Source organism: Prosopis cineraria, unplaced genomic scaffold, assembly GCF_029017545.1.
Source record: "Prosopis cineraria cultivar Desert tree isolate PC_DT_omini unplaced genomic scaffold, ASM2901754v1 PC813, whole genome shotgun sequence".
Taxonomy (NCBI): Eukaryota; Viridiplantae; Streptophyta; class Magnoliopsida; order Fabales; family Fabaceae; genus Prosopis; species Prosopis cineraria.
Window position 1 is genome coordinate 1 of NW_026556138.1, and position 15,860 is coordinate 15,860.

A 15,860-nucleotide genomic window follows, 5' to 3' on the forward strand; every position below is an offset into this window, starting at 1 on the left:
TTATAACCTAGTTACGATGTCAATTGTATTACAAAATAAAAATGAATAATTGGTACCACACTTGTTTCCACTTCACTTCGTGCGGTGATATGAAAAATGCAGTTTGTTGTGACTAGATTTGCTTGAGGTGTGGCTCTGTCTTTAGCGGATTTCACTTCACTGTACTGTTTCTTTAGTTTAATTATATATAAATACATCCCTTGTTTATTAAAAAAAAAAAGTCAGTTTTAATAGAGGTGAAATAGTAGTATTTTACACTAGCGTGCGCATTTTGTTCAATTGATAACCTAATTTTGTTGACAATTTAAGCGAAATTAGAACATACTACATGGTTTGTTTGCCAAATATTTTTGGATTGCATAAACGGATATTAATTAATTAATTATTTTTAAAATACTCGTAATTATGAATTCGGATTTGGTGTTCCAAACATAATCTCATCGTTAACTGCAGACGCCTTAAAGACGGATAATTAAGACATTGAGCTATGCAAAATTTCCGAGACTTGAAATGAAAGTGACGTGAACTTGTGGCTTATTTATTGGCGCTGATTAATTATTTTAAATCGTGGGGTGGACTATTTGTTTTATAAATTTGAATTTTGAAGTACACTTCAAAATATTGTTGCTTAATTATTTACTAGCTTGCATCATATACATACATACATATAATAATAGTTTTATCATATATGTATATAGAAATGTCTAGTTGTAGAATTTAAAAATGTTAGCATGAATATATGTTTGCGTTGACCCAAAAATAGAACGGGGTGTGGATGAGTTGGGGATAGGGTTTGTGTTGATGTTGAACGTGTAACCCACAAACAATAATAAAAATAAATATATGAACTAATTAATTAATAAATCTTTGATATATAATCTTCTCTGCGATCTCTTCTCTATAAATATCCGTGTCTTCTCCAACTCATAACCTCATAAGAGGAAACAAAAAGAATGGTTTGGGAGGTCGCTATTATTTGTGGTTTTGTATTGTGCTTAGTTTCGTGCTTCTGTCTAATGCTCGACCCCCTCTTTTCTTCTCTCATCGTGAGTACTTTCTTTCTTTTCTACTTCTAATTAAACTTAACTGTCTCGCTAATGATATTGATGAAGTTCTGGTTTTATAGTTTTTTTGGTTTAATTGGGCTAAACCATGCTCATCAGATGCTTCTATTTTTCTTCCTAGCTAGCTCCCCTTAATTTTCTTCAGATCAGTATTGATCAGTTCTTTAATTAGTCATTAATGGTTACTTTTTCTCTTAATAATTTAGCTAGATCGTGAAATTTAATCATTTGAGTTTTTGATTCAGTCATTTACACACTTTAGTTTAGGCAAAACCATGCTCAGATATGATCAGACATGTTTTCTGATTTGTAATTTATAATTTCTTCTCTTAATCAATGTAGGTTACAACTCTTGTGTTAAAAATTATCAAGAGAACTTTTTTAAATTTATTTTGGTAAAAAAAACTGTTTTAAATTTATATACATGATATATCTAGACATTCATTATTCATTAAGTCATTATTAACAAGTCATTATACATTAAGTAAAGTAGAAAATGGATCATCTGAGCCACTCAAATTTAGATTTCGGTTTTAAAATTATCTTAGATATACGCAAAAGAATTCGTTAAGAAGAGAATTGTCAAGTTGTTCATTTTGTTTCAAGGAAAGGAACGAAATCCTAAATATGTACGTTTGGTTTACTAATTTGTGCTTGAATCCAATCCATTTGTCAAGTTCAATGTATGTTTGTTTCCCAAGTGACAAATTCTTTTGGCTTTTAAAATGTCCAATACATTCTGTGATACATGGGTTTTAATGTTCAATATATAATATATTTGTTCTTACTTCTCTCAAAATCTTGAACATTGAGCTTACACTAACCTTCTCACATTCCAACAAACTAATTATAATCATTTCAACTCATTCCAGTTAAAAAAATCACATTAATTACCATTACTATGTTGTATAATATTCCCATACTCTATGCTCATTAATTAATATCAATAGTTAATAGTATTAATCATTTCACGTGAATCCGTGAAGACGAATTATATTTCTTTACCCCTAAAAAAAAAATGATATTCTCATAGTCTCATTCGTTGCATATATCCATAGTTTATGTTCATTGATAGTATTCATCATCTTACATGAATCTGTGAAGACGAAATGTATTTCTTAATTTATTATTGAATAAAATGATATTCTCATAATCCCATTCTTGCATCACATTGACTAAGAATATATATTTCTCCTCATGTGAATGCATGCAAATTAAAATAAGGAAAGATATCTTACCATGGATATTACAGATACGCAAATTAAATATATTTACTGGAATAATTATAATGGTTGGTAAATGATATTTACAGATGATAAATCACAGATGAATGTGGTAGGAAGGTCCTTGAAAATTAGCCTCGACGACTACGGAGAAACAAGGGCAAATCCTGGACATGATCCTTCAAGATTCACACCTACGACTGCTAAACGTCGAGGCAGAAAAGGTTTATGAGTCTATATATTAATTGGATCTAGATTTTGTCAAGTGAAAAAATCTGTATAACTGCTTTTGTTAAATATGAGAGATAGAAACAAGAGATTAGGAAGAGGATGAAATTAGAGAATGTGAATCTCATGCATATTCTCACACTTATCGTCGTCTCTGTGTGTGTGTGTTTAAAAAACAGCTATTAATTATATTCCAGATTATCAAGATAGAGTGCTATATATATATATATTGTCTTAAATATTTGAGAGGGAGAATAACGAGAGGGGCGAAAAATAATGATACAAGTTTAGTCACATGTTGGCTTTCACAGTTGTAAGAAACTAGGGAGCTCGTGAACGTAACATGCGAAGGCCAAGACAGAAAATTTTAGTATTTTACTGCTACTACGTACTACTACCCATGAACAATCTTGAATGTCACGTACACCCCAATAGCCTAACAACCATATATTGATCTTGAATAGGTCAAAAGTTCTATTATGACTGGGTCTGGTGCACGCGCATGTATGTGTGGGATACCTTGACAAAGAAAGCACACAATGTTAACCATTTCCTTGCTGGACACAGAGAAACCGCATGGTTTTATATTTTTTCTTAAATTGGTAGCATTCAAACACACATTATTCAGAATTGTCCAACAAATCTCACTGTTGGTTGACAGGACAACACTCACCACAACCATTATTCAGAGAGTATACAGAATCAAAAATAGTTATGTCATGGTTTGCTCACCTTGTAGCTTTAATTTCCTTTCAGATTGAAACTTACTCCTTTAAACCAAACAGTCCAGTTTTTTTAAAATCAGAATAGCTTGAAAAGCGAGGACTTTGAGGTTTTCTGACTTCCCAGCCAATGTTGCATGTGGACTCCAATTGCATCCAAGTACAAGCTACTCTTCCCATGGAAGCCCACCACTTTCCCTTCTGTTGTAGTTGAAGTGAAAAACATCCCTACTTCCTCACCATAAGGTCCATACTTTCCTCTGCTTGTAAAGAAAGTCAGTGACTTTATCACTACTTGTCTCTCATTTTTAGCGATTGGTCCATAATACCCAGATACGCAAGTCAGCACCTCATGTGGATACTCCAATTTTATCTGAATTAACAGCAATTAACAATGATTGAATATAAGAGAAGATAGAGCATGGGCGAACTAAATAAATCTAGTATCTTGGTGTGTGTGTGTGTGTGTGTGTGTGTGTGTGTGTGTACCCGGTGCATTGTTTCTCCTCCATTACTTCCATGCTTCACAGACCAAACAGATTGACCATTTCGATCATACTCAATTTGAATTGAGCAAACGGCTTCTGATACCCTTGTCAAGTAAATCTGCTTGATCCCAGAGAAGACACCATCATCCCAAGGTCTGCCTCCATCCCCTCCCCATGGACCTGGTCCACAAGGAGCTGGTTCTTTTATAACACCATAAGAAACCTATACAAGAGAGGGAAAAGAACCATTTAATACTTAATGAGACATTTAGAAAGTACCTGGCCTGAAGTGTTCGTCTGGTTTTGTATGGAATATACCTCTTCCAATGGTGCTTGTTTAGCAAGTACCAGTTTTCGAGGCAGAGCATTGTCTATTTCAGCAATGCTGGGTTCTCTAGGGACGATTGCATTGCAAGGAGGTGTACCCGATACTGGTGTTACTACTTTCCCTTCAATTACATGCACACCAATAGCATCTAGAAACAAACCTTTTCTCCCATGGATGCCAACTATTTTCCCTTCTTTCATCTTTGTGGTGAAATGGGTTCCTTGTTCATCTCCATACGGTCCATACACCCTCTTGGTGGTGTGGAAAGTGAGTGACCTCATCGTTGCAGGTCCCATGTACATCACAGGTCCATAGTAACCAGTTATGTGCGTCAATACTTCAGATGGAAAATCCAAGACTATCTGCAAAATCACACTCAAATTGCTCGTAAACCAAATCTAATCGATATTGCCACAGATTGATGATTATAAGTAACAATAACGTTTTGCTAGCTCTCAAATTCACCTTGTCAGTTTTAAACCCTCCTGTCCCACCTTGTTTATTTCCCCATATGGCTTCCCCGTCTTGATCATACAAAATTCTTATCCACACGATCCCAACATTGCGTGATAAGTTAATTTGTCTAACTCCGGTGTAGGCTCCATCATCGAAGATGCTTCCACCATTACCACCCCAAGGTCCATATGTCACCACGCCTTCAACCTTTGAAGGTACCTTATCCGCACGAGCAATCTGAAATGAACAATTTTAGTGAAAAAGAACCATAATTGATATGAAGAACGCAAAATCATACGCTTGGAAGGCTTAATCCATGAAGATTTTCTTACCTTCTCTTTACGGTCTTTAACGGTGTCAGGTACCTTTTCTTTGTGATCTTTAATAGTGTTGAGTACCCTCTCTTTGTGATCTTTAATGGTGTCAGGTACCTTCTCTTTGTTATATTTAACGGTGATTGGTACCTTCTCTTTGTGATGTTTGATGGGTTCAGGTTCGTTTATTTCAGTAATCTTAGGAGGGGTAGGGAAACTGTTTGGAATAGGTTTACCAAAACCATCCTTCTGCCTTACAGCAAGAACAATATCAAAGCTTTCACCCATACTTCCTTGTATCACAGAGTAGCCAACTTGTTCATTGGTGTTGGACAAGTAGTTCTGTGAATGAAGTAAAGCGTTTGATGGGTTTTGCTGCTGCAAAGGTTTCAGATACACTCCAATGGCATCTAGATACCAACCACACCTGCCATGGAACCCAACAATCTTTCCTCCAGCCATAGGGAATGAAAAATATGTCCCTTCTTCAACCCCAAATGGTCCATACTTCTTCTTGTTACTTTCAAAACTCAGTGACCTAACAAAGGTTGTCCCCCATTGGTTTAAGCTGCCATAGTATCCATGAATTGATGTTAGGTACTCATCAGGATAGTCAAGCTTGACCTGCAACTCAATCGTGCCATGTAATCACAATGGTGCACAAGTTCAGTGAGCAGGTAATAAGCAAAATTATACTGACACAGACGCAAGGATCAATGACACAAATATACAGTGTATCTTGTATCCACTACTAGTTCCATACTTCAGAAATTTAAAATCCCATCGACTTCTATATTCACAGTCACATGTATTTCCTAGTTCAGTTTTTGAAGGTTGGGGGAAACAATTACCTTGTCAGTTTTAAGGCCCCCACTTCCACCATGTTTACCCGACCAGATAGAACACCCTTTTTGATCATATTCAATTTGTATGGAGTCAATTCCAGCGCCATGAACAATCACCAATTGCCTGACTGTAGAATATATCCCATCGTCCCAACGGGATCCTCCACTGCCTCCCCATGGCCCAACCGTCACGGGCTTCTTCCCAGAATCCTCAAAACTCTGCAAGTCAAAGCAATCAAACAAATATAAAATGCATGTTAATCAATTTGGGTTAAGACTTAAAGAGTAACACAAACTATAAGGATTGACCATACCATTTTTTTGGCCTATGGGACAAGATTGATAGAAATCTGAGAAAGAAGCGTCGAGTTGAGGGAATTGGGGAAGACGAGAACGGGGATTTATGGCGGCAAAAGGGTGTGATCGAGCCTGGGGATTTCGTTTTAAAATAATGATCATGACGAAAAACTATGTAAAAGAGAAGCTAATTCGGTGTTCCACCATGGATGGAAAGGATTGAAAGGCAGGGAATCGGATGCGCCAATAGAAAAACAATTCAATCGTCAGGAAACATGAAAGATCACCTTGTTTTTCTGAAGGTCACAGAAGAGAAAAAATCCAATGATCTCCTGCCAACAATGTCTGATTCCCATTTTCTGATAAGATTCTTCAAATGGAGGACAGCAATGCAAGAAGCAGAAGCATTGATTATCCTGATTCCAAAAGATAGTGACAATTGCACGGAAGCGGCTTTTCTCCTTCCTCTGTTCCTTTTCCCCCTTCAACGAATCAACGCTGCTTATTTTATTGCTTCTTCCACTTTGGCTTCGTCTCTGAGATGATGATGATTCTGATAAACGAATTTTTGGAGCAGAACTAGAGGCTGATGATTGCCAGACGCCCTCATACTGTGTTGCTCTTGCAGACACAGGGACTAACGTTAGTGACACAGGTTTCTCTAGCAAAATGTTTCTGCTTGTTTGCTCGTTTTCTTGGCGCGTTGTATTAAGATTTTATGTATCATGTTGATTAACTGACAGAGTCCGAACCATTTTTTTCATAAAGGTTATGCTACGAATTTAAGGAGTATATATTTTGATATCATCTTCTTCGCTTCTGGTTAAATTTACATCAATCTCGCTTGAAATAAAAGATTATTACTCCAGACAATATGATTAAAAAAAAATTAACTGATAATGGCATATTTTTCCTAACCTCCAAAATCAATGAGTTTATTATAAGAGTTTTTTTTTTTTTTTTGGGTAAGTGCAATGAATAAACCACAAGCAGACTCCTAACTAAATTACTTACATACATGAGAAATAGGATCCGGAACCTCAATAATTTGTTTAAACAGTGAGAACCGTAATCACGTATGTTGATTTTACATCCTTTAGGAATGCATATCAAAGTATATGACTTTGTTCATGTCATTATAATTTTTAGATTACCTTAATGAGGCATGTAATCTAACTAACAATAATATTGAAAAAAAAAAAAAGTTGCGCACATCATGTCTTTTCAAGTGAATTAATCTTTTGCTCTTTTTTTTTTTTGAGAGAATCTCAATAAAGAAGCAGGGAAGAAATTAACTTCATAAAGGGACCATTATATTATAAAATTTATTTGCGAGATTTCTAGATTGAACTGAAAATAATGTTGGAAGGAAAATGACTTGATTATCCGTAACTTAAAAAGAAAAAGAAACTTCTACAGAAGACATTCCCCCACTCAATCTAACCCAACTTCACACACTACCAATGAACTTCTCAAGTTGCCTCTGTCATCAACCGAAGCTGGTTTGTCTTGTTTTCATCAATCAACTGAACCCTCCCCCACTCCTCCATGTGGTCAATTGAAGGCACCTGTCAATTTCTACTTTTTGGTAGATCATCCCAAAAAAAAAAATGAAAGATGTTGAAGTCCTTGCTCATTTCATGCAGTAAGTCGTACATCGAAGATATAGAGGAGAGAGAGCGAGAGAGATGGACTAGAGAGTGGAGAATAAGAGAGAAGGACTAAGTTTTTGAAAAGAAAAAAAAAAAAAACAGAGAACGTGGGCCATGAATGAATGTGAAGCTGATGTGGGATCATCCGAGTGTTTGTTCCGTCAATCTAAAAATTGGAATAATTCTTAAACTATATTGGACGGTGCGTGGTTGCTTGATGAAGGAAAGAGTTCATGGATGAGAAATTAGAGGCTCGTTTATTTCTATTTTTAAAAACTGTTTTTTTATTTTTTAAAATAGAAGAATTTAAAAATTTGTTTGGTTAAGTGTTTTTGATTTAATTATTTCTAAGACTTTTTTTTATTTTAAAAACAAAAAAAAACAAAATGAATTGTTTTCATTTTGCTTTTTTTAAATACACTAATATTTAATTATTAAAAATTACAGTTATCTTGATTAATTTTTATTATAAATTATCACTGTTGACCATCTATAACTATTACTATCAATCTATTTTTTAATTTTAAAACTATTTTTAAATTAACATAATCAAACGCATTTTTATTTTATTTTGTTTTGGAAATAATTTTAAAAATTGTATTACAAAACAGTTTTTAAAGATAAAAAAATGAAAACGAAAACCAAATAGGCCCTGAAATGGTAGAAGATGAAATGTTCTGTGAAGTCATACAATGAACCTATTTTCATCAAATTAATGTAAATCTCCTTAACTTTTAAATTTTCTTATGTTGCTTGCTAGGATTCAAATATTATGCCGTGTTTATCTTATATAAAATAATCCATGACAGCCAATGGCTTGTGCCACAAGTGACACCACTCCCACTCTGCTGTACGCACGGTGTGGCCTGCATGGGTTTGAGCCCAGAGTGGCTCCGTGTGTGTGCGAGTTTCCTTCCATGGGAAAGGAATTGGCCCAAAAAAAATCATTCATGATGTGTTAAATTATTAAAGTTTTTTATAAAATGTCTAATGTTACTTATAAACTGTTTTATGTTGCTTGTCAAGTTTACAAACTTTTTAAATACTTAATTTATGTAAATTTATACATGACTTGTTAGATAGCTAACTATAATCTTATAAAGTTTGATAATGTACTTGCTTTTAAATTAATGTAAATTTTCTTAATTTTACTTGTAACTTGTGAAACTTCATTTGTAAATTTCCTTACGTTACTTGTTGAGATTGAAATATCACTTTTGTAATACTCATTTTGTCTAAAATTATTATTGATTTGTTAAACTACTAACATCACTCATAACTTCAAATATTATTTGCAAATTACCTTACATTATATTGTTTATCAAGTCTATAATGTTACTTGCAAATATAACTTCTCTCATATACTATTTATTTTTTTAAACATGAAGGATAATAATGTAATCTTGCTATGAAATTTAATTGCATGTTAGTCTTCAAAATCTGCAATGTTATTTTAGAAATATTCTGTTATGATTGGAAAATATGTACCTCCCGTGTAGTGACGGACCCACAAAAAATTTAGCAATGGTGGCATATTTATGCCAAATATAAATATTAATACTTTAAAATATATATATATATATATAATTCTAAATATTAATTAAATAATATATAAATAAATTATTTAAGAAGTTTAAAATATATCTTAACTTCATTGATATCATAAAATTATTTTTATACTAAATACAAGAATAAACAATATTTTTAAAAATGTGTGCTTGGTAATTTAAAAACAACGTGGGACAATTATTTTTTTCATGAGGGCAACTACAATTTTAAAGTGGGAAGCAAGTGTAATTTTTACAAATTTCATGGGAACATTGCCCCCTCTTCCCATAATGTGCTGCGTCCCTCCCGTGGTTCTAGAATGAAATTCTTTTTTTGATTTTTTTAAAAATATTATTTTATTAAAAATAATTCTGTTTAAAACACTGTCAAGTTTTAAATAACAATTTTTTAATAAAACTTTAAATCTTAATTCGCGAATGACTCCTCCTCCATATCCAACATTCTTGGCATCTTTTGCTGGCTTTGCAGGCATTAAAGGCGTGTCTTTATTTCGGTTTTTGTGTGGAGGTCAGTGTCTGCATTGTTGGGCCTTGTCCTAATTCTGATCCATTTTGTGTTTGTTTTTTGCTTTACATTTAGTTTAGATGGTAAAACCCGAAGACCCAAAAAAAAAAAGAAAATGGGCTAGACAGTGAAGCAGTAGGAACCACCCTTTCTATGCATGAATTACAAAGACAGTATCCATAATCACAGCATCATTAACTAATTAATATTATTATTATAAAATGAGAGCAGGGTGGGAAATTAAAGTATAACTAGCTTGACCAATAAATGTTGGTACAGTAATTAAAAGATTTGGCTTATAATTGGTAAGATCATGAGATTAAATTTCACTATCAATATAAAGATTTTATTGGTGGGCAATATGTAAAAAGTTTTATAAACATTCTTTAAATCTAGAACATGTTTGTGTTTGGTGAGCTCTTGGGATCTAACTTAGTATGACAAGCTTAGCTACTAGGCAGAAGCAACGTTAACGACATAGTATACTAATTAACACGCACACTACTGACACGTTTGCCACTGTTACATTTTTAAAGGGGTCCCAGGCTATGCCCGCGGCCATTCTGCTTTTCGCATTTTGAACGTGTAAATATCTGCTGACACCAATTTTTCAGCCCAGAACTGAAACTGCTAGACTGGGTCTTTGCAGACCTTTTATAAAGAACCATTGGACAAGCCCAAAACTATCCGGATCTACAAATATATATATATATATATATATATATAAAATATTATCTGAATATTGGTTTTGATTTAGATATTTATATTGATTCAGATTTATGCAGTTTTATTCAAAAAGAGAGTTTTAATTCATAAACAAGATAAATCTTGGGGAATTGAGCTCGGTCATGTTAAATAACATTTCAATGACATTCCCAATATACCCATGAGACTGCTGCCAGTAATAAAGGTTCCACATGGTGGGAGAGGGGTTTAAGTTAGTTTAAATGAGGTGATAATATCTCAAATTTATTGGGATTAGCATACCAAATAATAGAATAATATATATATATATATATATATATATAAGCACTTTCTCAGCATTAATGAATTTATGGTAGCATTTGAGTATAATTTTTTTCCTGAAGAAAATGCATGCCCCAACTAGCGAACAACTTTTTATTTAGGGGTTGGCTTCCTCCATTTAGTTTTTTCTCCACTGCACACTCTAACTGTTGGGTTAAAAATTTAACCGTTTAAATTTAATTTGAAAAAAAATAAAAAATTACTCCAATTCTGCGCTTTTCAGATTACATTTTATCATTTTAAATTTATTTATTCACTATACTTTTACATTTTGATAATAACTTTTGTAAAATATTAAATCTAACTCATTTGAAATCTAATCTACTAACAAGAATGTGTAATGGAGATGAATTTTGAAAAAAAAAAATGGAGAAAGTCCAAAATCATTTCGTTAATTCTTCATGCTCCCTCTCCCGTATCTTTAGAAATAAAAGTATAGAATTTAATAGTTCTTCAATGTTTGAGACTGATTAACTGTCTTTCCTGTAGAAGAGAAAGAGTTCATGTTAAAAATCACAATATAAAGCCATATGAGGTTTTTAATTAAAATAAAAAAGGACTGTCTACAGGAAATTTAACAATTACTATATCAATCAATTGCAGTCAAAATTTAAAACTAAAAAGAAGAACGATAGACAGGTTTCAAAAAAAAAAAAATTAATTCTATACAAGTCCCGAGACATTTTTAAATACGAATGAAGTCCCAGAAATCATTAGGCGATCATCTCCTAAAACAAAGAAATGACATAAATATTCTATACAAAATATTTGCCAAGATCAACCACGATAAACTCACCAGTCACCAGTTCAATGCTTGTGTTGTGCCTTTATGGAGAGAACAACAGTGACGAAGAACTGTAGCAACATATGGTTCACACACCAAAGAATGTTGAGAGGAGTGGAGAGTTTGGCAACCTCAACTTGTCATTAACGTTATTGGGCTCGAAAAACACCGACCCTCATCCCTGCCTTATGAGAAAGAGGACATCGTGGGTCTAAAATATGGAAGGGGATATCATTTTTCTATTTTTGTGTCTTTTTTTTTTTCTTGTTCTTAAAATTCATGTCTACATTCTGTGCTCATCAATGCTCATCATCTCAACTCTTAAGGGCTCATTTGAGCCCTTGATTCTATCACCATGTGATGTCTGCCATTAATTTTAAATTTATTTTCTTAATTTCTTAATATTATATTATTAAAATAAAAAGTTATAAAAAATATGAAAATCTTAATATTAAATATGGATTGTTTTTCAGGCTCAATAGGAGATGAGTGCATGTTACTTATTTCAGTTAATGAGATCCGAATTGTCTGGATTTAAAACTTTTTATTTTTATTTAATATTTATCAAAATAAAAATTATAATTTTCAATAGATTTATTTATAATTAATATGACCAATGCAAATTTAATATCAAAATTTTTATACGTTTATAAGTTTACTATCCAGATATACTCTAGACAATATAAATATAGCCTGGACAATTCAATTCAATATTGAAATTTTTTATAATGTTTATAAATTAACTATTTAAATGCATCATGGACAATATAAATTTAATATTAAGATTTTCATATTTTTTATACATTTTTATTTTAATAATATAATATTAAAAATATTAAATAATAAATTTAAATGAACAGTAGAAATCAAATGAAGATAAAATCAAAGGCTCAGATGAGCCCTTAAGGTAATGAGCACACCGTGCTCTTCAGCGTTGAAATTTTACTTGCCTTGAAATTTTAGGTACCCACCATTATAGCAATTAGCATTCATCTATTTTACCTTCATCTATAATTTCTGATTTTTTAGATGATGGTTTGTTTAGTCCATTTGCTATAGTTTCTTGTTTGTGAAAAATGTTTATATTTTGATTCAATTTGCAATGAATGGATGAAACTTGTTGAAGTGCTAAGACTTTTGTTTGCCCAAGTTAAGTATCCATCTATTCGTTTTTGTTCTCAATATTTAGCTTGCCCGTGTTAAGTCAAACAAATAACTTGTGAGTCCCTTCAAGTGGTGGCAGATTAAAATTTAAACTAATATATATATTTAGTTCTTTAATTTTATCCAATATTATATTTTAGTCTCTTAACTTTATAAAATATATTTTTAGCCCTTTAAACCTAACATTATTAGTTTTATCTTGATAAATTTTTACAATAAACTTTTAAATATTAATTAAATATTTTAAAATGTTGACATATTAAATTTAATTTTTTTCAAAATAATAATAATTGGCACTAAAAATAATTATTTAAAACTAACGATATTAGAGTTAAAAGATACTTTATAAAATTAAAGAAAAAAATTAAAACTTTATATAAAATTAGAGAATTAAAAGTATATTTTAACTTAAAATTTAAATATTCCATTTAAAGTTGGCTGCATGTGATCTTCAACCTAGCATATAATAATATGATATAGTAGTTGTTTTGAACCTTGATGATCAAATTATTATCCTGTTAAAATCTTTGCTGGAATAACTCAATTCGTGGTCTTGAGGTTGCAATGCTGAATTGGATGGTTTTCCTGTGGCCATTGTTACTAAAAAAAAAAAATGCAAGGGATTATTGTATTGGTAATACCTGTGATTTTTAAATTCTATTAAATAAAGATAAATATAAAAAGATGTTGTCAGTTTAAATACAATTAACCAATTTTAAAGGAATATAATTTGATTAAAAATGTTAAATTTGGTTGATTCATCAAAATACTAACTGTATTGTCAAATTCATCCCAAAAGCTTAATAAATGATGTTTTGAAATTGTCAAAGTAAATAAGGATATACTATTAAAAAATGTTAATAGACCATGAGATTGAAGGGGACAGAAAGTGAGGTGGTAATAATTGTTCTGCAAGAGATGGGAAATGGATACATCTTAATATAATAAAGTGAAACCAAAACGAGGAAGGTGTTAGGTGAAAGGTTGGGCAGAATAGAGTAAATTGTTACCCTTTAAGAATGCAATGAAAGGAGAGCACCGAAGTTGGCTTGAGTTTTTCAACACTTTTTATGGCATCCCAATTCACAAAAAGTAAACCTTGTTTCCTCTTTTTGTGTTTTGTCAAGCTTACCTTACGTTAAAGGAACATACAATCAAATCTAATTATTATGCTGCTTCACACACGAGTAAATTCGATCATTGGCTCGTGCTACAACTTCGGTGGCTGTCATGGACCCCCCCCTTTTTTTGCTTGTTATTGTAATTTTGTTATAAAGTAAAATATCAAGCATGTCCTGCATCGAAGCAAGTGACAAAACATAAATCATTATTAATTAATTTATATTTTATAAAAAAATCAGTTAAAATTTTAATTTTATAAAAAAAAATGTACATCTTTCCATCTGTATCCTTACATGTAATAAATATAACATCTTATTTATTCAAAATATTCTCATTAATTATTCAATAAAGTAAAGGTGCAATTGAAAAAGAATATAACACCTATCTAATGTTCTATATTTTGGATCAAGTAAAATTTTTAAAAAATAATTTATATTGTCGTGGGTATTTCCAAAGTATGAAAAGAAATTCTAGATACCTTAGTTAAAAAAATTGTTAAGAATAATAATTACATCTAAAATTAAAATCGCAGACTATATTACCCTTGTAATTAATGAAGAAAATTTATTTGGTAAAAATAAGCTTTGATTTCATGAGAGTTACTTCTTCAATTTTATAGTTTTATTTTTAAAAAACAATGAATACATAAGTAGTTTCCCTTATATTAAAATATTGGGGTGTTGTTAATAAACAATTAGGATTCTGGTAACTGATACAATCATGTTACAAAATAAGATTTTTTTTTTTTGGCATTCATTTGACTGTGTTAATAGCGGTTTGTGAAATTTAAATCAAAAAGAATATTTTTTGAAAAATCAATTAATTCTTATAGAAATAATAAAAAAGTACTGCTCATTTAGTTTTTCAACCTTACACAAGATTTTAATCCAATTGCTTAATTTTATAAAATGTTTTTCAATCATCTAACTATACAATCATTAGTTCCATAAAAAAAATGCCAACATTAAGCTTTTAAATATTAACAAAATAGTATGAAATGTTAGTAAACATATTAATTCTTTTTTATAAAATAACAATGATTGGTAAAAAAATATTTTAAAATTATACTCTCTCTATTTCTATTCGTAAGATACTCCTAGCATTTTCGTTAGAATTAAAAAAATTTTAAATCTTATTAAATCTATCTAAATTAATATTCAACTTTATCCCTATTAAATACACATATTTTAAAAATCAAGTGCTCTAGAATTTAACACTCCTCCCAACATTTAATAGGGATAAAATGGTAAAAATACTTAAAATAATCATTGAAGTGCTTTATAAATAAAAGCAAAATAAATATTATCTCTTTACCTTATAAGTAGGATTAGAGAAGTGGAATTAAAACAATAATTTATAAAATTGAGAAACTACTAAATTGTTGTGATTAAATGTGCACTTTGCCAAAACATTGAAATAAACAAATGGTAGATGGTATGAGTTACCTCAAGTTCGTGCAAATATACTTGACCCACTTGAATTTGCTTATGACTGAATATAATTATGGCAGTTGATCAAGATCTGAACGTAATTAAGCCTTGAATGAGATTGGGTACCGACCACGTGCCGTGCGTTGTATATTTCTTGCACGTATGGTTTTGAATTGTGAGGCCATCGTATGGTGCTTTCATGTTTTGAACGAAAAGTGGATCATATATTACTCAAAAAGTATGTTTGAGTACGAACTCAAAAAATAAAATACAAACGTTTAACCAACATTAATTAAAGGGACTTCATGTTAAGCATGCACAAATTCTTCATTTAAAATTATAAAATACTTTTTTAATTTTTTTTATAAATCATTTTTATCGATTTCATCAATATCAATATAAAAAAAGTACAAGAAATAAAAGTGTATAGAATTTCAAATATGTCCCTGTATAATAAATTCAAAAGGTGATATCATATTATTTTTTTCTTTTATAAAGGATAATTTTAAAAATACCTTTTACACATTACTTAAAAAATCACATCATGACTTATAAATATAACCAAATAAACCTTTTAAAATGTGCTTTACAAATGAAACTGGAGAGACTATTTTTAATTAATTTATATTTTGGAATAAGTACTA

General features: G+C 31.1%; 1 protein-coding gene and 1 long non-coding RNA gene across 4 annotated transcripts; one reads left to right on the top strand and one right to left on the bottom strand.

The window, feature by feature from the left end:
* The first annotated feature begins 871 nt into the window (after positions 1-871).
* LOC129298449 (uncharacterized) lies at positions 872-2,720 on the top strand. The gene is made up of 2 exons (XR_008590356.1): positions 872-1,046; positions 2,377-2,720. It is a non-coding gene; the product is annotated as an uncharacterized LOC129298449 (long non-coding RNA).
* LOC129298448 (jacalin-related lectin 3-like) lies at positions 2,164-6,641 on the bottom strand. Of its 3 annotated transcripts, none has more exons than XR_008590355.1 (8): positions 6,253-6,641; positions 5,675-5,887; positions 4,842-5,447; positions 4,519-4,746; positions 4,044-4,415; positions 3,727-3,948; positions 3,248-3,610; positions 2,164-2,258 (listed from the first exon to the last, which is right to left on the bottom strand). XR_008590355.1 is itself a non-coding variant. In XM_054936863.1 (7 exons), exons 1-7 carry the CDS (start codon positions 6,319-6,321, stop codon positions 3,317-3,319), a joined length of 2,004 nt encoding a protein of 667 aa, XP_054792838.1. In that variant the 5' UTR covers positions 6,322-6,641; the 3' UTR covers positions 3,078-3,316. The 3 variants fall into 3 exon arrangements, 1 of the variants encoding a protein (XP_054792838.1); XR_008590354.1 differs by lacking the exon at positions 2,164-2,258 and adding an exon at positions 2,332-2,487; XM_054936863.1 differs by lacking the exon at positions 2,164-2,258 and having other exon boundaries at positions 3,078-3,610.
* Between the last annotated feature and the right edge of the window lie 9,219 nt (positions 6,642-15,860).